We start from the raw sequence: 25,752 nt of genomic DNA, 5'->3' as shown, positions 1-25,752 counted from the left end.
ACTGATATTGGGGAGTGGGAAAGTGGTTGAATTATTGTTAAAATTTTAACTGTATCACTGTGTTTAAGATTTGTTAAAACTGGGAAATTGTCAAAACTGTAACTATTGCTGTTGTGTTTGAGGAAGTTTTAGGAAACTTACTGTACTAGTCTGTTATGTATAGAAATTGTGATTCACTCTTGGGATTTATATGTGGAATGGTTATTTGATAATTCCTTTCCCTGAGAAAAAAAGAGGAAGAGATGATAGAAAATTGAGGAAACTGGTATATTTTTCTTAGGCAATTCTGCCCCACCCCCTATCTCATTGGTTTAGACAGAGTTGGAAATCCTTTAAGCAGTCTTTTTCATTTTTACTCCTTGTTTAAAAATTACTGGGCTACAATTTACCAGTTATATTTTAACTTTGAAATCCCTTATTCTGCTGAAATTTCCCTGGCATACTCAGTGTTGGGAATTATTTTTTAGAAATAATCAGAAGTCAGACACCTGTCTTGGGACTGGCAGTCTCTCTGATCTGTTTCTCCACTCCTGTTACCCCAGTTTCTTAACTTGTATTTCAGCATTCTCAAAGGACCTTGCAGTTTGGTATCAGGCCTCTAAGAGTTTGGAGTTGCCTGCCTTGGTCTAACTGCAAAATCTGCTCAGGAATCTGGATCCTAGTAGCAGCTCCTGTTCTATTGAGAGAGGACAGGTGGAGCTACTCCAGGCCCCACTTTTCCCCCCTTTTGGAGTCCCTGACAGATTAGGGTTAGGATGGGCAGCAGGATTATCTTGAGCACTGCTACTCCCTGTATAAGCAGAGACTGAATTAAATGCACAAACGACTACAAACCTAATTCACAGTGAACTGTCTATCTCAAACTGGATTCTCTGAGATGCTCCCCAACTGCAGAGGACTTGACATGCTTGCAACAGGAAGCCTTTTGTAATGTTGATTAACTCTGAGGTTATCAGGGAGAGACTTGTCCTTGCCATAATTCCTTACATTTTTCTAGTTTTATTTTGGTTTATTTGCTTTACATAGGGTTGGTCTAAATTATGGTGCTAAGACCTTCTAGAGGAAGGTAATTCAATGATTTGAATATTCAGAAGAGAATATGGAATGTAGTCCTGACTCAGTTTCCCTAATTATCATAACTCAGTTTCCCTAAATTGTCCTGCCTCGGTTTCCCCAATTGTTCTGCCTTAGTTTATACTTGTTCTTCTCAATCTTGCAAAATCACCCCTCCCTCTTAATCATCAGAATATTTTATAAGGATAAAAGATTTTATGTTTTAGAATATGTTTAGAATGCTTCTCCCCATCCCAAGCTATCAGAATATCAGATACCATCTTATCAAGGTGCCTCTCCCCATTTCCAGTGCCTCCCCCCATTATGTCATCCCATCTCCTGGTGGCTCACCCCACCTTGTGAGAGTCCCGTTCCTGCTCTCAGCACCCTGACTCTGCCCCTGTCTCAGTCTACCCCCCTGTGTCTGAGCCACGTGAATATGTGTTATTTAGAACTCTCATTGTTTGCTGGATTCTTGGAGAGGATAGTCTCATTCAGCCCTGGGACCAAACCATAGATCCATTTGGTCCCAGTAAATCTCTCCCTTTCAAATAAAATATTAAATACTCTCTAATCTCTCTCTGGCTTCAGTTTCTCCAGCATTACATGAGCCCCCTCAAAAATGGAAACCGTTGATACTGGCAAGGGTTGTAGGAAGAAAGCCATACTAATACACTGTGAGTAGAACTAAGAATTAATAAAACCATTCTGTGTATCAGCATGAAGTTGTGGAGAAAATTAACTATTCTTACAATTTTAAGATCCTCCTCCTCCTCCTCCTGAGTATCTGTTTTCAAGGAGGTCAAAGGCAGAAACAGAAGTCCTATGTATACGAAAATATCTGTAACATTACTATTTTTGTGGAAGACAAAGGGCAGAAACAAAACGAGTATCCATCACTCAGAAAATGTTTGAATAAGTATAATATAGGAATATACCATAATAAAATATTGTCCATTAAGTAATAATGAAGATGAAGAATTCAGAAAACTTTGACATGAACCACAAAGAAACCAAAATGATTATGTACCCAGTGACTATAATGTAAACAGGAAGACCATTGAAAGGATATCAAACTCTGAATTACTTAAAAAACAAAGGGTTCCAGAGTACAGATCTTAAGACATACCTCTTCCCTTGTAGCAGAGAGGGGAAAAGGTTACATATGACATTGGATTCAACACTATATTAAGTATTTTTATTTAATTGTTTTTCTTTATCATAAGGGAGGGTTTAGTTTTGAGAGACATGTGAGAGAAATTTCCAAAAATTATTCTGATGTAAAACAAAAGGCATCAATAAAATTAATTTTTAACAAAATTTTCTCAAATAAATTTTAACTCTCTGAATATATGCCTATAACTTCTAATCCTTTTTTTTTAATCTCTTCTAGCACCAAATTCCATTCTGTACACATAAAAAATGTGCAAAATAGGCATCATCTGACATTGAAAATATCCCAAGAACTCAGTTTGTTAGAGTGTAACCAGAGTAAACATTAACATGACCAAGCACATTGGTGCTCTGAAAATGATAATGAAATAGGTACAGTTGAGGAATAAAATTTTTTTCTGTGATATATCCCTCAATTCAACAACTTCTTTCTTCTCTGGCCAATCAAGGTAGAGAGAGAAGGGAAGACCATAACAATGCTATAGATAGAAAAAAAAATCTTCTCTAGTCATATTTTAAATTTTTTTCCTGTTAATGAGCAGGACCATGAGATTGTTGTATACTTCAACAACAATACTATATGATGATCAATTCTGATGGATGTGGCCATTTTCAACAATGAGATGAATCAAATCAGTTCCAATAGAGCAGTAATGAACTGAACCAGCTACACCGAGCAAAAGAACTCTAGGAGATGACTATGGACCACTACATAGAATTCCCAATCCCTCTAATTGTGTCCGCCTGCATTTTGGATTTCCTTCACAGGCTAATGGTACACTATTTCAAAGTCTGATTCTTTTTGTACAGCAAAACAACTGTTTGGACATGTATACATATATTGTATTAAATTATACTTTAACATATGTAGCATGTATTGGTCAACCTGCCATGGGGGAGGGGGGAGGAGGGGAAAAATTAGAACAAAAGGTTTGGCAATTGTCAATGTTGTAAAATTACCCATGCATATATCTGGTAAATAAAAACTATTAAATTAAAATTTTTTTCCTGTTGTCTATTTTTTTCAGTTATATGTAAACAAAATTTAAATTTTTTTTTAAATTTTGAATTCCAAATTCTTTTCCTTCCTCTTCTCCCTTTTCATGCCTTAAGAAGACAACTTAATATAATTATACACATGAAGCTATGTAAAACATTTCCATAATTAAACATGTTGCAAAAGAAAATACAAATGTGAAAAAGAATAATAAAGTATATGTATACATAAATATACTTGTTTGTGTGTTTCAATTTCATTCAACTCCATTAGGTCTTTTTCTAAAATGGATAGCATTTTTCATCAGAAGTCCTTTGCAATTGTCTTAGATCACTGTATTTCTGAGAATTGTTAATTCACTAATAGGTGATCATTCCTACAATATTGCAGTTACTTTATACATGTTCTCATTCTGCTCATTTCAGTTTGCACCAGCTCATGTAAGTTTTTCCAGATTTTTTTGAACCAATCTTGCTCATTATGTCTTATAGCAAAATAGTATCTCATCACAATCATATACCACAACTTATTCAGCCATTTCCCAATTGATGGGCAGCCCTTCACTTTCCATTCTTTGTCATCACTGAAAGAGCAACTATGAATATTTTTGTACAAATAGATTTCCCCCTTTTCTTTGAACTTTTTGGAATATAGACCTAGTAGTGGCCATTGCTAGGTCACAGAGTATGAAGAATTGTATAGCCCTTTGAGCATTAATTCTCCAGAATAACTGGATTAGTTTACAACTAATACTTGGTGATCCAATTTTCCCACATCCTCTCTAATACTTATTTTCCTTTTCTGTCATATTAGGAAATCTGATAGGTGTGCAATGGTACCTCAGGTTCTTTAAATTTGCATTTCTCTAATCAATGGTGATTTAGAGCATTTTGTCATATGACTATAGAGAGATTTGATTTCTTCTTCTAAAAACTGTCCATATACATTCACCATTTATCAATTGGGGAATGATTCCTATTCTTAATTTGAAGTTAATTCTCTCTATGTATGAAAAATGAAGCCTTTAATGGAGTTGCTGCAAAGAAATTTGTCAAGTTTCTGCTTTCCATCTAATCTTAGCTGTATTATTGTGTGTGTGTGTGTGTGTGTGTGTGTGTGTGTGTGTGTGTGTGTGCGCGCGCGTGCGCTCGCAGAAAACTTTTTAGTTTGATGTAATCAAAAGTATAGGACACTAGGTGGCACAATGGAGAGACTGCTGGCCAGGCCAGGAGGCAAGACCTGAGTTCAAATACAGCTTCATATATTTACTAGCTGTGTGATCCTGGGCAAGTCACTTAACCTTCTTTGCCTCACTTTTCTCATCTGCAAAATGAGTTGAAGAAAGAACTAAGGACCATTCTGGTCTGCTAAGAAAATCCCACAATGAGTCACAGAGTCAGATGCAAATGGGACAACTGAACAATAGCACTTATCTCACCTGTTGAAAGTATTGTAAATCCAACCTGTCAGTTCCTCAGCCAACACATACCTGCATACACTATATAAATACACACAACAAAAATTTCTCCTGAAAAAGTTAAGCACGGAAAGAAACTAATGGCATGATTATTGTTATTATTATTACAAATAATGCATTGATGGGAAGAGGAAAGGAAAAGAATTTATTCAAAATGGAGATTATACAAAGATGTCAAACTAAAAAATTTTAATGTTCATCTCCCACACAAAGGCAAAGCAGACAAAGTCATTGTAACTAGGGTATTATTTTCTCAATCTATCCCATTCCACTTTCTTCCTGTTCTATCAGTATCCTCTAAACCCAGGAGCTCCATACTTCCTTCTTCCACTCACCTTTGCTTTTGTATCTTCAAATACGCACCAGCAATTCCTGAGAGATGGACCTGATGAGCTTACAGCCAGTATTCTCCAAAGACTAACACAGTAAGAGAAGTGAGGAAGAAAAAGAACTGATAGAAGTGCCCATCTACCAGTTTCTCAACCTTTCAAGCTCCTATAAATAATGAAAATTAAAGAGAGGAAATTAACAAAATATAAAAATGAATAAAATAAATTTCTGATTCCAAACTATAAGGTAAGAGCTAAAAATCAAAGGTTTTCTTCCCTCCCTCCCATCCCCTTTTGTCATCTGTTGTTGCTTATTTCTTTTAAACATCTCTTTATTTGTGCATGTTAAATCTAAACTTTCAGAGGAAGATGGAATAGATGGACATGTTGTCAACCCTCAGGACTCTGCAGGATATTCTGATATACTTCTACAGAGCCAAAAGAGGAGAATTTAACTGCTTAGTTTGTAACCATTATCTTTTCTGTTTTCCTATTTACATTTTAGAGTTTATACTGTAGCACCTTCCCTTCACTTTCCTTGTGCCATGACTAAGGAGAAGGGACCTGCTTTGGCTGCCAAAAGACACTACAGGGAGAGCTGAAGAGATAAAATCAAATATGTGTGTGTGTGTGTGTGTGTGTGTGTATGTCTGTGTGTCTGTGTGTCTGTGTGTGTAAGGCATGTCAAGGAGATGTGCACATTTTTCATGGACAGAGGAGGAGGGACAAAGGAAGTGCTTATGATCATTGAACAGAAGGTCAGCTCTGGTTACCTTGCTCCTGTCCCAGGACAAAATCATCCTGTAAAGGCTGTACTAGTGCACAGGAGTTGGGTCATGAAACAAACAGTGAGATAGTATGAGCAGGAAAGTAGCCTAAGATGAAGGGCTGGCACTGAAGAAGAGATGTGAGGAAGAATCGGGTCTGAGCCCAGACTACCAGGAGCTACCTTGGAGGAGCCAGAGAGGAGTCAAGATGCTCTAGGTCCCAAATATCTTTACTGTCACTCTTCAAAAGAAAAATTAGACCATGAATGTGCCTCCCCATCTATCTATTAGTTTATCATATTTAAACATTTCCCATAGTCTCTGCTTTTTGTTTTTTTGTTATTTGTGGATATTTGTGAAATCCAACACTTGGGATGCTTGCTGACCACAATGGGAGCAAATGGGTCTAGATTTACAGACTATATTGAGACCTTCTGCTTTGGGAGTATGTCTATATAGATTAGGTGTGTGCAAAAGACTTGATAATGGCTGGCATATAGCCCACTGGGTGTTTGTTTTTTAGTATTTTATTGTAATCCTTTATACTCTTTAATTTAAGGAGTAACAACTCCTTAAGACCATATACAAATAAGCCATACTTATGGTTGACTTGTAATACTATGTCCATGTGAATGGGATTCACTGAAATACAACAAATGAAAAGAAGGCAGAGTTTCCTTGATAGGTTGGAAGCCAGATTCTAAGATAAGTCCACACTAGCCACACACCCTTCTGCCACTCACCAAAGGACTAAGCTAGGACTAGAGGTAGTAGTAGCTTTAAAAAAGGATGGATTGGTGGCCACTAGGTGTGGAAGTAGATAGAGCATCAGTCCTGAAGTCAGGTGGACCTGAATTCAAATCTCCTCTCAAACATAAGTTCTTAACCCCAATTGCCTAATGGGGGGAAGGGGGGGAAAGGATGGAGTGAGGAAACAACAACTCAGGACTGTCCCCAGCGCCTCCTGCTATTGGATCAGACACATAACTATCAAAGTAAACAGAATTACAAGAAACTGAGCTTTCATTCCTGAAAAGGGTCAGACTACTGCGTACAGAGACTCTTAGTGTATTAAATAACACTTTAAAAGTATTATGTTTTGAACTGCTGCTGAGTGAAATGAGCAGGACCAGGAGATCATTATATACTTCAATAACAATACTATGTGATGATCAATTCTGATGAATGAGGCCATCTCCAACAATGAGATGAACCAAATCAGCTCCAATAGAGCAGTAATGAACTGAACCAGCTACACCCAGCCAAAGAACTCTGGGAGCTGACTATGAACCACTATATAGAAATCCCAATCCCTCTGCTTTTGTCTGCCTGCATTTTTTATTTCCTTCATAGGCTAATTGTGCATTATTTCAAAGTCTGATTCTTTTTGTACAGCAAAATAACTGTTGGACATGTATGCATGTTAGGATTACAAGGTGAGAACTCAGGTTGTCTGGATAGTACTCTGATAATTGGGATTACAAGGTGAGAATTCAGGTTGTCTGGACAGTTCTCTGGCTCGGAGTTCACACCTTTGGTTCAGGCCTTTAGAGGGAATTTACATCTTTGAAATTCTGAGGTGTAGTTTACATGTTTAAAATAAGTTTGCACCTTTAAGAGGAGGAAGTTCATTGGTTGAAGTATTTCCCCAGGCGGGTTGAGTTCTCACATGCCCATTCTCTGGGAGGTTAAAAGGAGGGCAACATTGGGTCTGGAGGAGTCTACTCTAGGCCAGAGTTGGGACAGCTCTCTGCAGGAAGAAGAGTCTGGCCGGGAGATTGAGTTGAGACAGCAGATCTCATCCCAGAGAGCGATCGATCGGCAGTTTCTGGAGACAACAGAACATTACATATAAATATATTGTATTTAACTTATGCTTTCACATATTTAACATGTATTGGCCAACCTGCCATCTGAGGGAGGGGGTTGGGGGAAGGAGGGGAAAAGTTGAAACAAAAACGTTTTGCAATTGTCAGTGCTGGAAAATTACCTATACATAAAATGTTTGTAAAACAAATTAATTAATTAATTAATAAAATTTTAAAAAAGAAAAAAAGGCGTTATGTTTGAAAGAAAAAAAAGCGTTATGTTTGATTGAAATAAATTTGATTGAAAATAATTTCATTGAACATTAACTATAAATAATAAATTATCATTTTTAGTTAAAAAGGGGAAAATCCTTGCTATACTTCAAAATAATTATTTTATAATAAAGGAAACACAAAGCCTTCTTTTATAAATAAAATCTGTGATTTCCACCAATGTAGATAAGCACCTACTCCACAAATTATAGTCTTAGAGGATTGCATAACTAGTCAAGAGACTTGCTAAGGCTCACAAAGTAATCACATGTGAGATGAAGATTCTCCTGACACTGCAGCTAGCTCATTCTATTCACTAAGCCTCTGCTGCTTCTCACATTTACCTTTACCCAGATGGAGCATCTCCATGCCTTGATTTTTTTTTCTTTTAATCAATTTGCTTTATGATATTGTATTGTTACCTTGAACACTTACTTTTAAGTGGAGGCAGTTTTCTCAGGGTATGTCATCCAATGAAATGGCCAAAGTAATGGTACCTTCTACCATTTGCCTTTTCTCCATTAGATTGTAAGTTCTTGAGAACAGAGACTGCCTCTTTTTCTTATTCATAACTCCAGAGTTTAGCACATAGTGTTATCTGATTGACATAAAATAGACACTTAATAAATGTTTATTGAATTGACTTGAAAAGTATTGCAAACTTGAATTATTAAGCAATGACTGTCACATAAAATCCTGAAGCAAAGCTGACTTTCTTCCCTCTATAGAAAAATCTCACATAGAAGAGGAGACTCTGAATTCCATATCACTCTACTCTCCTACCCTCATAAAATGTATTTAGTTGTTCCCTCTTTTCAACTTGCCCCCCAGAGCCACACTAAAATAATTTCCTGGGAACCTCCTAAAGAGACCATTCTGGGCCAAGCCTAGAGTTTTGAAAAGTTTCAGCTGTACCCAAAAGCATAGCATGTAACATATCTCTCTTCTTTCAGTAGAAGGATGGGAATACTGGAGATGCAAAATGTTGCATATCCTTTCTGAACCAGTCATTTTGGCATTGGTTTTGCTTCATTGTTTTTCTGTGTTACAAAGGCAGGTAAGATTTGTGAGAGATATTGGGGTATGTTAGGCAAAGACTCAGTGAAGAGTGGGAAAAAAAAAGTATCAATAATCTTTAAAAAATAATAATTGGAATTTCAGGTGATGAGGGGAAAAATCTAAAGCTTTACTGATAAGGAGGAATTGTCATTCCTGTCATTCTACACCCTCACTCAGCTTTGGGGACCATAGGAAGGACAGTTGTTACAAATTAGACAACATAATTAATGATTTAATTATTGTTATATATAAAATTATGACAGTTTATTCTGCTTTAGGACCATGTTGGAAGTTTTTATCCACCCTGCAGAAGACCTCTGTCTTGTTCCTTTGTGATTCTGAGATGCTCCTCATCAGAGACACTTTATGGGAAAGACACTGAAGATGGGGGGGGGGGAACAGACCCAAAAAGGAACATTGTACTCTATCTCTGTATGCATGGTTTAACAGAAAAAGATAGCAAACCCTCCAGAAGCCAGTTTGATAAGGTATATGATGCAATGTCCTTTTCTTCTCTATAACACATTATACAGTTAATATTCTGTCTACTTATATTATGCTTAGGGAGAAAGATATAGAATATGTGTATTCATATACATTTATATATGTGCATATATGTATACAAATATATATGTATATATACATAGGTGTGTATGTATAAATATAAATGAATTAACACAAGGTAATTTCAAAGTATTAACAAGTAAGGTTATATATACATATATATATATATATATATATATATTTGCATGTATATACCACTGACTGGTTATTTCATCCTACTCATTTAAACTTAATCCAGTTCACTAAGCATCTAATTTAATTCAATAAACATTGCATGCAGGCCCTTTGTTATTAACTCAGGGATTGATAAATAGTTTACTTTCTGAAACATTTTTCATCATTGAACAACCTAAGTTTAAAAAACAAATGAATCAGGAATCTATGAGTTCTGATATTTTCAAAACTCTAGGCTTGACTCCTTGCTACTACAAAACAGGCTACTACAAACATTATTGCCCATGTGGGTCCTTTTCCCTTAAAAAAGGGAAAAGATAAAGAAAGCCAAGTGATTCACCAAGAAGGTTTTGTTTATCTGCCATGAATTTCTTTTCATACATCACCTACAAGGTGAGAGATTATGCTCTGAGATTTTCCATAAAGCTGCTTTTCCTCTCATGATCCTACCTTTAAAGGGTTTCTTAAGCAATGTAAAGCTATTCATTGAATTGGGACAACAGCTATTTTCTCCCCATAATCCATCTCTAGTGATGGAGAGCTGGATTCCTTAAAGAACACATTTTTCTGGATGTATCACATAAATACAGCTTCTCTTTTCTGTGTAAACCTTAAAGATAACAGATTTTATTCTGGTGATAACATATACAGTTACTTTTTAACTCAATTCAACAAACATTTGTTTAGTACTGACCATATGCAGGCAGTCAGTCCATAAGCAGCACTTGCTATATGCAGGCACAGGATACAAATAAAAGCAAAAAAGTCCCTGCCCTCAGGAACCTCATGTGAAATGAAAGAAAAAATGAAGACAACTGTATGTGCAGGATAAACTGAAGATAACCAATAGAAAGAAGGCACTAGCATTGAGAGGGACTGGAAAGGCTTCTTGGGGAAGATGGGATTTTAGCTGAACACTGAAGAAAGCCACAAGTCAGAATGAGGAGAGTATTCCATTCAAGGAAGGCATCCCATAATTTAGAGATATGATGCCCTTTGCTAAGGGCAAAGAAAGAAAAAAGCCATTATTCCTGGAGAGCAGAGTATGTGGTAGGTATACCGTCCTAGGCCATGGGAATTCAAAAATAAAAATGAAAGCCAAGACCTTTAGAGAACTTATTTATTGGGGTACAAAGCATGTGAATAAATAAGTGTAATGGAAGGTAATCTAAGGAAGGAGAGAGAACATAAATAACTAAGTAGTTCAAAGAAGGGAAGGACTATGGAGAAGACAGCAAATGGGACTTTGGAATAGATGGTACAGAGGAAGCCAGAGCAAACAAGGTGGGTCCATTAATGCCCCAAATCCATATAACAATCTACATAACATAACTTATCTTGAGAGTTATCTTAAAGGTTTGTGGCTTAAGGGCTACATTCCATCACACTGAAGAAGATACGTACTTCAATCATTCATACAAGTTACAATCCTAGGAAAAAGAGGTTATGCATAAGAGGAAAAGGGAGGAAATATACTGCTCTCTGCCTTCCTCCCACTTTTATACTTGAGTGGTAGATATAAAAAATCAACCAATAATAACCAAAAGTAAGTGATGGTACCAGTGGCAATTTGAGATCTGGCAGCAATCCTTGGGTTGGGTGCTCTGATTCATCATAAATCTCTCAAGTCTCTGAGTTTTTGTACTTCAGTGATGGAAACTCATTCTCTCAGATGAGTGTAATATAGAGCTTAACGAGGCTCTTAAAGCAGAGTCAGAGCAATCACTTGTTAGAGCTGTCTGCAGGGATTCTCAAACTACAGCCCTCGGGCCAGATGTGATGGGCTGAGGACATTTATGAGGCCCCTAGAGTTATGGCAAATGGGCTGAGGGGCGGAGACAGTGTGAGTTTTTGTTTTTACTATAGTCCGGCCCTCCAATAGTCTGAGGGACAGTGAACTGGGCCCCTATTTAAAAAGTTTGAGGACCACTGTGTCATAGGAATGATTCTCAGTGAAGTCTGGTCTAAATGGCTACTGAACACCCTTAAATATCTCTGACACTATGAATTAATGTGCATGTGGATTGGTTCATGCCAGTGGTCATACTTTGCCTTTCTGGAGTTTACACTGACTTCCAGAAGATGACCATGAAAAACTGTTCCTCAACTCCCAGCCAAGGGCCTTCCCAGGATTAGATACTTTAATTCTATGCTAATCTAACATTGTCTTAATTTATGAAGCAAATTCAAGGAAAGGAGGAAATAAGAGGCTCCCTTGAATGGAAGACTCCAAGTTTTGCTGCCTCTGGACACATGATCTGTTGGGATTGAGGATACAAGTCAGAACATGGGTGATACAGAGAGGGAGATATGAAGAAGTGGAATTATTTTTAATCATTCCCTCCAACCCAGATCCTTATAACCTAAGTCACATATAAAAGTGAATGGGAAGATAGAGGGAGAAGGGAAGCTAGAAAAGAAAGTGAAGAAAGAAATGGAGGATCAGGAGTTTTTAGACTGTCTACTTTCCCAACATTGCTCCAAATCCCTAAGGAAACCAGAAGTACAAAAGACTGTCAATTCTACTATTAGCTTTGTGAACCTCATTTTTCCAGCTAAACAACTGAGCTCCAGGCAACAGCATAAAGGACATCCTGAACCATGGAGGTCTTGAACAACATCATTATCTCTAATGTATTTCCTGTTTCCTTTATAAAATGTCTTATTTCCTTTTGTCACCTCTAAACAGCAGCCTTTTGGGGAGGTGATGGGAAATAGGAGAAACACAACAATTATCTTTGAATCAAAATTAACTGTAAATTTCTTTTGGCTTCAGAAAGATATTAATAAAAGGTAAAATTTAAACTGCCACAATTTCATCCAGCCCTTTCTCCAAGTCATGCAAAAGGTCATTCTCTCAACCTAGGTAAATATAAGAATTTTAAATCTAACCTGGAAAAAAATCATCACCTACAACAAATGTTCCAGAGAATATCTGTACTAATAGGGATCAGATTTTGCTTCAGAAAATGTTACCACTTTTGTCCCATTTATTAGCACAAAACTGATACTAAGTCTCTTGCTGAGTTTCTAACACTGCTCTCCCACTATTGCCGACCCTCATTGTCTCACATTTAGGCTGGTGCAATAATCTGTCGATTGGCCTTCCTGCCTCAAGTCTCTCCCTACTCTAGTCCATTCCTCTACTACCAAAGTAGTCCTTCAAAAGTATAGATCTGACCATGTCAGACACCCACACACACCTACTAAATAAACTCCAAAGGCCCAAGCCAGACCAAAAAATGATTTCCTATCTGCTTTGTGTTCTTCTTTAAATCAAAAAAGTGTTGGGTTTTTAAACTCAAAAATATGGCCCACCCAAGGATACTTATAATTTATTGGCCCTGTTTCCATTTAAGCTTGACGCCATTGCTCTATAATAATATTCAATAAAATAATAAATCAAGCTCACATTTGAATTGCTTGTGGATTTCCAAGGGGTAAATGCTTACAGTGAACAATTAATAGTCTGCACGACTCAGGCCCTAATCCTCCATTTCCAGAATTTTCACCTTGGGACACTGCTGTCCTTATTGGTAACTACCTCTCCTGGCCAATTATTTCAGGCAAACCCAGGCAAGCTTCACTCCCCTTCTCTCCAGCTGTGTCTTCTGCATAGCCCGACCACCTGATCATTTTGTAAGTAACTTTCCCATACAAATTCCCCACCAATAGCCTCATCTCCAGTTCTGGAACCATGATCAAATCAGCAACCACTGTTCCTGCATAGAATATATAAATCTGCTCCTCTGTGGCCCTCACTATCCCTGTTATTTTCCCATTGATTTCCCCTTAGCTGACATTGATGTTATCTCCACGATTAGGATATAATCTTCTTGATGTTATCTTGCCCATTATAATGTAAGTTCTTTTTATGCATATATATATATATATATATATATATATATATATATATATATATCTACACATGTAGACATATATACATATAATTATGTATATATATTTATATGTATACAAACACACACATATGTGTGTGTACATCCCCATCTAAGAAATAAAAAAATTCCAATTATTACACAAATTGTCTCCCCTGAGACAAATGATTAAATTGGGATTTGAGACTCTAAGATTTATCCAATCTACTTCACCCTAAAATCTTCTCTATTTTCTGTGGTTAATTCCCCTAACCAGCAAAGTGATTTTCCTAAAACATAGTTTTATTTCATGCTCCATTCTCAATGAACTTGAATGGCTCCTTTTTAATTTCATGATGAAATAAAAATCCTCTGGTGTTTAAACCATAACATATCCACACACCCATGTACCCATCTTTGCAGTCCTATATCTTCCATGCACACTACCACCATTACTCACATTACTCACTTTTTCTCCTAGGGATCTCCTGGCTATTTCATGAATAAGACACTACATCTCTTGGTTCTGCATATTTTCTCTGGCTGTCCCCTATACTTATAATGCATTTCTTCCTTATTTTTCCCTCTGAGCTCCCTGTCTTTCTTCACTTCTGATTAAAATCCCACCTTCTATGGGAAGTCTTTCCCAGTGCCTTTTAATTCTTGTGTTTTGCCTCTTGTTTATTTCCGATATTTTCTTGGCTGCAGCTTGCTTGTACATATTTGTTAATTTATTTTCTCACTCATTAGATTGTGAATTTCCCAAGGGTAAGAAGTGGTTTTTACTCCTTTTTATTATCTTCAGCATTTAGTAGTGTCTATCACTCAGTAAACACTTAATAAATGCTTCTTGACAGAATGACTTACCTTCCCTGATTTAAAGAAAAATTAGAGCACCAGGCCTAGATTCAGGAAGACTCATCTTCCTGAGTTCAAATCCAGCCTCAGACCTTTACTAGCTGCATGACCCTCATTAAATCACTTAACTGAGTTTCTTCATCTGTAAAATGAGCTGAAGAAGGAAATGGCAAACCACCCCTGTATCTTCACCAAGAAAACACCAAATGGGATCACCAAGAGCCAAACAATAACAGAGAAGCAAATGGAAGAAGAGAACAGAAAGAGCTAGAGTCCCCTATGGGGTTGCCCATCTTCATCTGCATGTGAATAGTGCAAACACAATTCTTAGAGCCAACAATACTAGTCTATCCAAGAACTTAGCCAAACTTCCTTAGCCTTCTTCCTTCCTATATCCTGTCTTTGAGGCAGTATACTTAAAGTAAGTTGTATTATTCTCTTGGAGATTCAATGTTGGTCTCTATGTTCTGGCCCAGCCCAATTCCCTCTGTAGACCAAATGGAAAGCCTGGTGGTTGTTCCAATAGTTACATAAAAGAAATATCATCAAATTAGTCCCTGAACTATAGGAGGACATGAAAGAGAAAGGGGAGCACATTTTGTAGTATGTTACAAAAGGAACCTTAGGGACCTCTCTGAAACCTAGAACACAAACTGGAGGAGAAAGGAGATGGAGGAGGGAGAGACATACAGAAAGGTAGAAAGAGAGAAGTTAATAGTTCTATCCTAAGAGCATACATAGCTGCATACTTGGAAATAAACTTTGCCAGGGACAGAAGAAGTCAGGAGGCATAAAACACAATTTCTCCATTCAAGATATAAAAGATAGCAAAACCCAATCAATGTTGTGCCAAGGAACAAAATGCAAGTAGGAAAATGTTTGAGGAGAGAAAGAAAGGTGCATTGGGGAAAAGAAAACTGGAATATAGAATTCTGTGTTTGAATCTCAGCTCTGATACTTATAAGCCACGCAAATATGGTTCAATTGTTGAACCTCCCTAAACCTCAGTTTCTTTATATCTTAAATGGAGATCACACCAATTTTTTTTGAGACTTTCTCCCTATTTCAACTAGACAAAGCCACTCATGGGTTTAACCCCAATACCTGTTGGCCCAGAAGCTTTAACCTGCTCCATTTTTACAACATGGTCCAGGTTCACTCCTCCTTAAACAGTTCTGGCCTTCTACTCTGAAAGCTCACCAACCAGCAACAGCCCTGATACAACTCTAGAATATCATCTATCTAACAGTTCTAGTATCCCCTCCAGCAGAGACAATAATATTTCTACTCAAAGGAAAATATTTTGTAACCTTAAAAGATGATTGTGGTATAAATGACTGTTATGAGAGGCCCCATCAGTTGGATCCTGATGAGTAGAACCAGCTGGAGAAAAGCACACAGACATGAGGGAATAAAGACAAAGCTTCAGTCTGGAGGTCTCTGAGACAATCATTGATCCAGATCAAATCATCTCCACGTGAGGACACAGTAGAGAAAGAACTGTTGGTTTCATAATGACCTTCACCAACACACCCAGATCCCTAGATAGAAGACTGTTGACCTGTTGTATAACTGCAAGATGTGATCAGAGATAGTGATGCTATCTCCCCCAACACCGATCCCCAACCTGATGCACAAAGAAATTTGATAAGGGGAATGACCAAATCACAAGGCCCTCTTGGGAAACAACCTAAAGATAATAAGCTTAGCACAATCCATTAGGAAAGGAGAAAGGCAAAAGAGATTGGTGAATGCAAATGGTGGCCAAATTAACTGACTTGCTTCTGGGGGGAAGGGGATCAAGACAGTAAAGAAACTTCAGTGAGTTGTCTTCCCTAGAATGTCTCTGTAATAGGGGAGTAGAGAAAATACATCACATAAATGCCTTCCCTCTCCCATCCACCATTCACTTGACTTCATGGTCAGATCATAATCTTGTTTGTAGACTGCAGAGTCAGACTTTATCTTCTTCAAAAGTGTAGTTCAAGCTACTTAGTTCAACTATTTCTAGTTCAAGGAATTTAATGGAGAAGGTATTCCTATAAATATATTGACCTGTTTAGTGTCAAGAGAACTTTTGCTGGGGGGCGGCGGGGGGAAACTCTGGTACACTAGATGTTTGGCTGAATTTATGATGACTGGAAAGAATTACTACAGAGACAATATATCAGCAAGGGGATAAACTGGGATCTTATAATGTAAATTTACCTTGGATGTTTGTAATGACAATTTCAAGGAGCTTTCATTTTGGGGATGCTCTTGATGTTTCAGTTGTATCTTATATCCTCATGTTTATTGTAATAGAGTTTTTTTTTCATTGTATTAGACAAAACTGAACTCAGAGTTTGTGACTGTAAATGAGTCATTAGTGAAGTAGAGATATGCAAGATTAAGGAGAAAGGCAATGTGTTCCTGATGCTATTGAATCAAAAAGGTCCAGCCTATTGGTCTTAGGAGTCCCCAGGGAAAAATCTGAATGTTTCTGGGATTGTTAGGTTTTATCAGCTGATAAGATAAGCACAGGATGGAAACTGAGGCTCAGAGCTAAAATGGCTTCTCTAGTATCACAGTGTTGAAATATAAATCAATAAATGTCAGAACCAAAGATTGTTGTTCAGACTCTAAGATCAGAGTTCTTTCCATTGGACCATGACTACCTAATTTGTGAAGCAAAGCTAGAAATTGCAAGTGTTTCAAAATTCAATTTAAGAGATGTTTATATATATATAATCAATAAGCAGCTGTGACAGTGATTCTTCTTAGAACTTCTGGATCCCTCTCAGTAGGTGCCCATTGAAAATTAGGCAGAGCTCAAGGCTACTTGAAAGATATAGGAATGTAAAGATTTAAGGGCATGGTAGCAATTTTCAAGATTTTTGACTCTATTTAAGGAAGACATCTTAACAATTAAGGCTACATATCAGGAATAACTGCCTAGCAAGCAGAGCTATCCAAAAGTAAAAAGAGATGCCACAAGAACTTGTAAATCCCCCTTTCTTGGATGTCTTTATGCAAAGGTTATATAGTCAGTTGTGCTATGTCAGGTGAAGAGATTCATTCCTTTTATGTATAGGTTAGACTAGAAGGCCATTGAGTTCCTTTCTGTGCTTTTCTGAATTAAATCTATTCAAAAGGGGAATCCACTACTGGAAGAAGTATAATCCTAATGAATTTCTGCTCATTGATCTATATCCTGTGAGCTTCATTAGTATAATAAATTTTCAGAATTTGATTGCTTCTGAGTAAACTGAAAAAAATTAAGTTTTTAATCAGAAAAAGCTAAGGACCATATTTGGAATCCTGTGGTATCCCCACCAAAGTATAGAAATCTTTAGAGAGTTTGCCAGGCCACAAATGACAAGGCTTAAAAATTCCTATATCAATACAGGTAAATTGCAACTGTCTTTATTTCTATCAAAACCTAGTTTCTTGAGGAAGCTAGGTGGCGCAGTGGATAGAGCACCAGCCCTGAAGTCAGGAGGATCTGAGTTCAAATCTGGTCTCAGACACTTAACACTTCCTAGCTGTGTGACCTTGGCAAGTCACTTAACCCCAATTGCTTCAGAAAAAAGGAAAAAAAAAAAAACACTTTCATAAATACTTTTAGCAGCACTTTTTGTTGTAGCAAAGAACTGCTAACAAAGTGAATGCTCATCATCTAGGCAATGGGTGAATAAATTATGTCATATGAATGTGATGGGATATTCTTATACTTCCATAAAATTTATGAATGGGAACAGTTCAGAGAAACCTGGGAAAACTAGTATGAATGGATTGAGTGAGATAAGCAGAAATGAGAGTACAAATGTATACATTCAGTGACTTCAATGGGAGAACTTGGAAAGATTTAAAAACGTTCATACATGTAATAAATAGTCATAACACTTCAGAAGACTGATGTTGAATATATGTGGATGTGAGATGGAGGCAAAGACAAGCATCAGGTGGGTGAGGTAATGGAAAATGTTTTCCCCCTCTGTTTCCCCATTACTGTTCCCAGACTCAATAGAAACAAAGATCTCTTCACTTAAGATCTTGGCCCATTTAGTGATTTGTCTGGGTTACTTTTGGTTCTCAGTGGACTTGAGTAATACTCCTACAAGGTCATGGGTGGGCATGTTCCTAAGTCAGGACTCAGCAAAGTCAAGTGAGATACAGAATGAGGAAGGGGTCACCCTTCTTTCCCCCATATAGATATTCTTACCTTCACCTCATTGCCTCTTTTCCACAATTCCATTCTTTTCTTCTTGTCATATCAGGGTTTTTTCTATCCTTTCTCTTCTGTCATTTTCCACCACGTCGTCACTCCCATACCCTTCACTTTAACTACAACTCTTATCATTCTGTCCTTTCTTTAATCTACGGAATGGCCAAAAGGGCCCAGTACTTAGTGTCTACAGCATTTTGGAAGGCATGATTCACCTTCCAGAGGACTTCAGACTCATCTTTGCCCAATTACATATTCTGATAATATAATATGTAAACATTGTTGATAATGCAAAAACCTTGAAAACAAGTATTGGTTGGTTGGGAAGAGGGGCTGAGTGGTTGTTTTTTTGTTGTGGGTTTGTTTTTTGGTATATGTAGCCCTAGCAACTGACACATAAAATGTGCTTAAGTTAGTTGGTAGTTTCATTTGTTCAAGTCACAACTTGGGGACCCAAGACAAAACAGAGGGGAATCAGGAGCAACTACAGGAGAAATTATGATTAATCAGATAACTGGCTCTGCCCCATTGGAAGAAATCATGACCAGGAAGTTCCTGTGGTCAGTGTGCCCCTCCCTCTTCTACCTGCCTTAGCTACAAATGTCAGAAGGTAGGAGAGAGCTGGAGCAGAAGCAGCATCTGCTCTGTTATCCTCTCTGGGAAGATGAAGTGCCTTCTCCTCCTCCTCCTGCTGACTTTTCTTCTGGCTCATGATACTGGAGCTGGTGAGTCTCCTTTTACCCAGAGAATCAGGCTTGAGTCAGAATTCCACATACACTCCCAGGAGGACATGTGGCAGTGTCCCAGGACAGAGACTTCTGCCTGGCAGACATGTCTTACTGGGCCCAATCTCTTTCTAGAGAAGCTCTCCTTATTCAAATTTTTCAAAGTTTTAGTTTTTCCTACTCACCATGGAAGCTTATGATCTGACCTTGTGCTTGGATAAGGACTAAAGATAAAGGTTAGGTAAAAGTAAAGGGGCAAAGGGTTGGGATTCAAGCTTGGAGATATTGTCCTCTGCTGAAATAGGGATGGATATTGCAAGGGGACATAAGAAATATAGTCATGATGACATTTCAGAGTCACAACACTGGACTTAATTCCAGAAGAAAAAAAATGAGACCTGAGAAGCAATAATGACTGAGGGAAAGGCTAGGGGGGTTGGTTTGGGCTAGGTAGGAGGTGGTGTCCCACTATTTCCACGGAAATGATGTTTTGTCCAGTTGTGTATATATATTTGGGGTATGTGCATGTGGGGGTTTCTCTTTCAGATGACATCATTGGGGGGAAAGAATCAAGGCCCCATTCCCGTCCTTACATGGCTTTTCTGGAAATCAAACTTTGTAATAATCGGTCCAGCTGTGGTGGGTTCCTGATTCGCCGTGACTTTGTGATGACAGCAGCCCATTGTGCAGGAGAGTAAGTGTGTCTATCCCCCTTCCCCCTCCCTGATACTCCCGAGGTGAGGGATGCATTAAATAAGAGTCTAATAAGGGTGCTCCTGTCTCTTGGGGGCTACTCACCTGGAAGAAAAAGAATCCTAATCTGAGCAAAAGCAAGAGTGAGAAGAGTATTTGTGCTCCTAGTTGAGATCAACCCTTTCCCCTTCAGCCCAATCCACCTTTGATGACTGTCCCGCCCTAAATGATGAAGCTCATGCTTCAGATCTTACCACCCAAGATTCCATAGCTCAGCCAATTTCTTCTTCCCTGACACGCCATGATACCCATGTTTTTATTGCTCCCAGAACTTAGCAATTGTACTTCTTCTTTTTTTTTTTTTTTTGGCAGATGGTAGGGAAATCCCTACTCCCAAATACACTTTATTGAGACCTTATTGCTTATACAATGAAGGATACACTGATTTGAGCTATAGAAAAATCCTACATGCCCTAGTCTAAATTATTCCTGAAAAGGAGTTTCTGGCTTACTAGGAATTAAGGGTATATCACAGGACAAGTGGCCAAGCCAAGGGCCAAGATTTCCTAGCAGGAGCAGAATCCAGGAATATAAAGCAACAGAGCTGATGAGAGCCCTCCAGACTGTAACAAAAGCATATGGGCCATAAGAGAGGGCAAGTACCATTCCTTCTGAACCTGCTCATCCCTGATTTGATAAAGGAGACTTGGTCATGACTCTGGACAAACAGCAGCATAGAGGGGAAGAGTTGAGTTTCCCTCTGTAATTACAGGAGTTTATTGGATGTAAGGGAGGGTGGGGGAAGAGAGAAGAGACACACCCAATTGGTAGAGTTGCCAGACATTATGGACCATGGCACTGGCAGAACTTTTCAGAAAGATTGGGATGGGACAAAGGAGGTCAAAGTTGCCTGCAACATTTTGGCTTTTTGATGCAAGCAATTGTGCTTCTATGGAGAACTAAAGTCTATCACAGGGTTCTCTGGGAGCACACATTGCAGTGAAGCTCTCCTTAATTTCACCCTTGACCTTCTGGACTTTCTGTTCCCTGGAGACTGAATCAAGAGCAGCCTGAGGCAAAACAAGCAGATCCACTTGTCACCCTGTCCTCATCTGGACAACCTTCCAAAGGAAGTTAGGGAACTGTCTCTACCCCTTGCAAGTACTTCAGCCCTGATTGTTTGAGTCCCACATCCCAACCCTGAGCCCCACCAGCTGCCACAGAGACAGGGAGGGGAGACTGACATTGTAGGAGAGTCCTTGGACACCATTCTCAAAATGTTCCCTTCATGAAAAAACTGGAACCCCTAATACCTCCCTCTTCTCTTGCTTCTCCAACAGCTCCATCACAGTCAAACTTGGAGCACATAACATCAACAAGAGAGAAGAGACTTGGCAGATCATTAATGTCACAAAACAATTTCCTCACCCAGAATATAATGCTGAAAGGCTTCTCAATGACATCATGTTACTAAAGGTAATAATTAATTAAAAACAAAGAATTGGGAATCAATAAGTTTGGTGCACTAGTCGATCTTGGTCCCTGCCTTAGTTGTGTCACTTTGGGCAAATAACTTGAACTTTCACACCTCCAACTTTCTTATCAATACTATGAGAAATTGAACAAAAAGATATGTGAGTCCATTCTTGCTATTCCTCGTTCAATGTTCAGAGATTGTTGGGAGGGGGGAGGGCAGATCAGCCTATTTTATTATCTACAAAGAACAGAACCATTAGTAACAGGTGGGAGGAGGGGGTGGAGAGGCCCATATTTCAATTCTGTCTGAATAAGAAAATATCCTTCATGGGATCATAGATTTAGACGTAGAAGGAATCTTAGAGACTATCTAGTCCAACCCCTTCACTTTATACATGAGGAAACCTTGGCTCAGAGAGGTTTGAACACCTTGCCCAGGATCACAAAGCTACAAAGAGCTAGAGGCAATATTTGAACCCAGGTCTTCCTGGCTCCAAATTCAACCCTCTACCCACTAACACTCTCAAAATCGGACCTTTTCAGAGTTCAAATCCAAGAGCTCTCCCATGAAATATTCCACTAGACCAATAAGCCAGCAGCTCAGGAAGTAGTAAGTTCCCCATTACTGAAGGTCCTCAAAGGTTGGATGTCAAGGAAGACATTTCTATTTGGGAACAAATCTTACTGTAATGTCTGGGGGCCGTTATAACTCTGAGACACTGTGATAGCTGTTCTAGGGGCTACAGTCTATGAGAATTGTGTGATCTAGTAGGAAGCACTGATTCACAGTCTCTAACTCCAACCACTTACTACCTGGGTGACTATTGACAAATCATTTAACTTCTGTGAGCTTCAGTTTTCTCATATGTAAAATGGGAATTGTTGGGGGCGGTAGCCCCTTGATATTCCTTGCTTGATCTCCAACTTCCTTTGGGACTTGGGCCTTTGATACAAGATCTGGTCAAACTAGTTTGGGCTATCTGAGCTGGCCAGGGTTTTATAGCCCCCATTCTAATCTGCTCAAACAGACCAAATGCCAGCAGGAAATTCCTTTTCGGGAAAAGACCGGTCTGTCCCCAAAAGATAACAAGAGAATCCTTATCTTATTTACATCACTCTCAGGAACCTCCTTACATCACTGCATCTGAATGATTGTGCTCTGGTATAAAACAGAGTCCTCAAAAATCTATTCTTTGCAAAATTGGCCTTGTACCTTGCAGCCATTTTGCCCACCGGCTCTCTGGTGTTTCCATTCTAATCAATAAAGACTGTGTTTCCATACAGCATTAAGTAGCAAATTCATTTGCTGCTGACCCCCCCCCCCTTGGTTACTTTGGGGAAGGAAGAAGAGAGAGAAAAGGAACTGACCCATCTCAGTTTAGACCTCAGTTTACTCCTCATCAGGAATAATACATTATTCCCTCATGTCCCACCTCACAAGAATATTATGAAAAAAGCTGAGCATGCTGCCTGGGAAACATATAGTGCTTAATAAATGCTTTTTCATTCATTCATTCAAATCACTTTGCTATCTATAAAATGCCATGTACATGTGAGAAATTATGCTCCTTTTCCTTCCCCACTCTATGATACTATTTCCTTTTGTCTTCCCTTGTTTTCTCAAGAATCTGATGTCCCTGCATCTCTGGAGCCTTTAACCCAGCCCATATAACCCATCCCCAGCACTGATAAAACCCTTTTCTTTCCTTCTCACAGCTGGAAAAGAAAGCTAAACTGACAACATCGGCAGTGAAAACTCTGCCCCTGCCCAAAAGATCCAATTCTGTCTTACCTGGGAAAGAATGTCTAGCAGCTGGCTGGGGAAGGACAGGACCAAATCTCCCAGGATCAGACACTTTACAGGAGGTGGAACTGAGACTAATGAATCCCAGTGACTGCAAAGTCTTTGACTGTTTTGATCAGAAATCCCAGTTGTGTGTAGGGACTCCCAACTCAAGGAAATCAGTATTCTTTGTGAGTACACATTTCATAGTCTATGCTTTGTAAATCACTCTCTCTCCAAGAGTCATAACCTTCCTAAGAAGAGATGGGGTCAGCACTTTTACTGGATCCTAAACTTGGGCAGGGGTTTGGAGCATAGTGTTGGGTGAAAGAATGAGGTCTGTGAGAATAGGAAATATTCCAAATCCCCAAATCCAAGTCCCATTTCCCTAGCACTTGTGGGTGGGAGGGTGGGAGACTCATTCTCTACCCCTCCTCCATATCCTACTCAGAGTTTCAGAGAGATACTGATAGGGAGGAGAGAAGGAAGCCTGGGTGGGAAGGTACCTCTGGATATGATACAAGAAAATAATGTGTGCTGGAACTTATGAACCCAGAAAGGTCCAGGATTTCTGCAACCAACTCAGAAAGAGCCAAGGCTAAGTGGAGCAAGGTAGGATCAACCTTTCTTGCTTACTCCTCTTTGTCTAACAGGGAGATTCTGGAGGACCCCTCGTTTGTTCTGGTGTGGCCCAAGGAATTGTCTCCTATGTAAACTTGAATGCAAAACCACCTTCAGGCTTCACAAGAATTGCACATTACAGCTCCTGGATCAACCAAATCCTAAAAGCAAATTAGCTCCGTGACTCTGGCTCAGAAAAAAAGGAATCTCCCTCCTAGGGCACAGCTTCCTCTCTAGGACTGTCCCTTACACTAGAACTGTCCCCCTGTCTGCCCAGCTTCATCCCACAGTCTAAGATGTATGGGGAACATTGAACTGAAGGTCCACTATGACTGCAATAAACCTAAGCATCCAGGCTTGTGTGTGTGATTACTCTCCACCACTGTAGTCCCCTCTTTCCATGCCCAAGGTAGTCAGCATAGCAGCAAAGGACTTCCTAGAGAAGAGGGAGTCAGTATTTACAGTTTTGGAATGGAAGTAAATAGTCCTCATTGTTCTTGGCTGGCATTTCCTAATGGCCATTCACTCCATTGAGTTTTAATTGGGCACCACTAAGAATGTTGGTCTTCTTTTGGAAAGAAAAAAAAAGTAAGAGAGTTCAGCCTTCATATGATAAACTATTGAGATTCCTTATAGTTCCTAGCAAAACGCTGGCTTCTTTTACTCCAAAAATTATTTGTGAACATTTTAAAGGGGGCTTTTATTGCTTTTTCTTTTTTATTCTTTGCTGTAAGCAATGGTCTGGGATGAAGAAGAATGATACATTTGGAAATAAAATGATAAAAATTTTAAAAATTCAAAGTATATAAATTTTAAAACTTAAGAAAAGAAAAAATGAAAGACAAGTAGTCTTCCATAAGAGTTTATAATGGTTCATTAAGAATAGCTCTTGCTAGATTTTCATTAGTTCCCTTTTTGATTGGAATACTAGATGTAATATTCTTCTCTAAAATATATTGTTCTCTGGGAACAAATTTCTTGGAGGGCTTCTGGGAGCAGCCTTCCTTTCAATTCAGTGTAACCACCCCAAATGCAGCCAGGGATTAAAGTCCAAATCCTTTATCTTCTCCTTTGAAGTCTTATCTCCTTCACTTGGGGCTCGATAGTTTTTCTTAAAGACTAAGACTGCCTTCTGCAGAAGAACTTAAGTAAGCTGCCTTCTCTGGGTGTGAATCTCAACTGAATCCTGGCTTCTGAATTTCTCAGAGTGAATTCTAGCTTATATATGCTCTCTTAAAGGTGTGAATCTTGTAGAACTCTAATAAGTACTCAGTACATTAGTGAACTAGAGAACTGTTAAGTACCATGCTAAATTAGATAACTGACTTAGCATCTTGTAAGAATCCTAACAACTAGACTGATAGATGAGGAAAGCCATAGTCTTAGATTTCATCAAGATAGTTGACTATGGTAAGATCACAAAATTTAAAGCTGAAAGGTATCTTAGAGAATATGTACTAAGTCTCCTTCATTCTCTGCAAGAATGAGGCACAGATTAAGGCTAAATTACTTGCTCAATTTAATACAGGTACTAAATAGCAAATCCAGGTTCTCTGATTCTAAATTCCTGAAACTATAGTATCTCTTTGACAGTCTCATGGACAAGATGACTTTAATCATCCAAATTATAATATAGAGAAATTTAAATATGTTTGGAGTGGTTTGAGTGACTAAATCCAAAGAGTAGTATTAATAGCAACCATCAGTCTATATTGACCTATATTGCAGTGTCCTGGTATAATGCTGGAGAACTGAGGAAGGATAGAGATTAGAGAGTTTTTAATATTTTATTTGAAAGGGAGAGACCACGGTTTGGTCCCAGATCTGAATGAGACTATTG

General features: G+C 38.5%; 2 protein-coding genes across 3 annotated transcripts in view; one reads left to right on the top strand and one right to left on the bottom strand.

Annotated features, from left to right (window-relative positions):
• The window catches only part of LOC141557955 (chymase-like), a 103,586-nt gene that overhangs the window by 43,642 nt on the left and 34,192 nt on the right, over positions 1-25,752 (bottom strand). The window lies entirely within an intron of this gene.
• On the top strand, positions 19,126-24,266 carry LOC141557956 (chymase-like). The gene is made up of 5 exons (XM_074294390.1): positions 19,126-19,339; positions 19,886-20,033; positions 21,373-21,508; positions 23,225-23,482; positions 23,945-24,266. Exons 1-5 carry the CDS (start codon positions 19,279-19,281, stop codon positions 24,086-24,088), a joined length of 747 nt encoding a protein of 248 aa, XP_074150491.1. The 5' UTR covers positions 19,126-19,278; the 3' UTR covers positions 24,089-24,266.

The sequence above is a fragment of the Sminthopsis crassicaudata genome, chromosome 2, assembly GCF_048593235.1.
Source record: "Sminthopsis crassicaudata isolate SCR6 chromosome 2, ASM4859323v1, whole genome shotgun sequence".
In the NCBI taxonomy this organism is placed as follows: Eukaryota; Metazoa; Chordata; class Mammalia; order Dasyuromorphia; family Dasyuridae; genus Sminthopsis; species Sminthopsis crassicaudata.
Note: the sequence above shows the minus strand (reverse complement) of the source record. Positions and strands in the feature narration are given on the sequence as shown.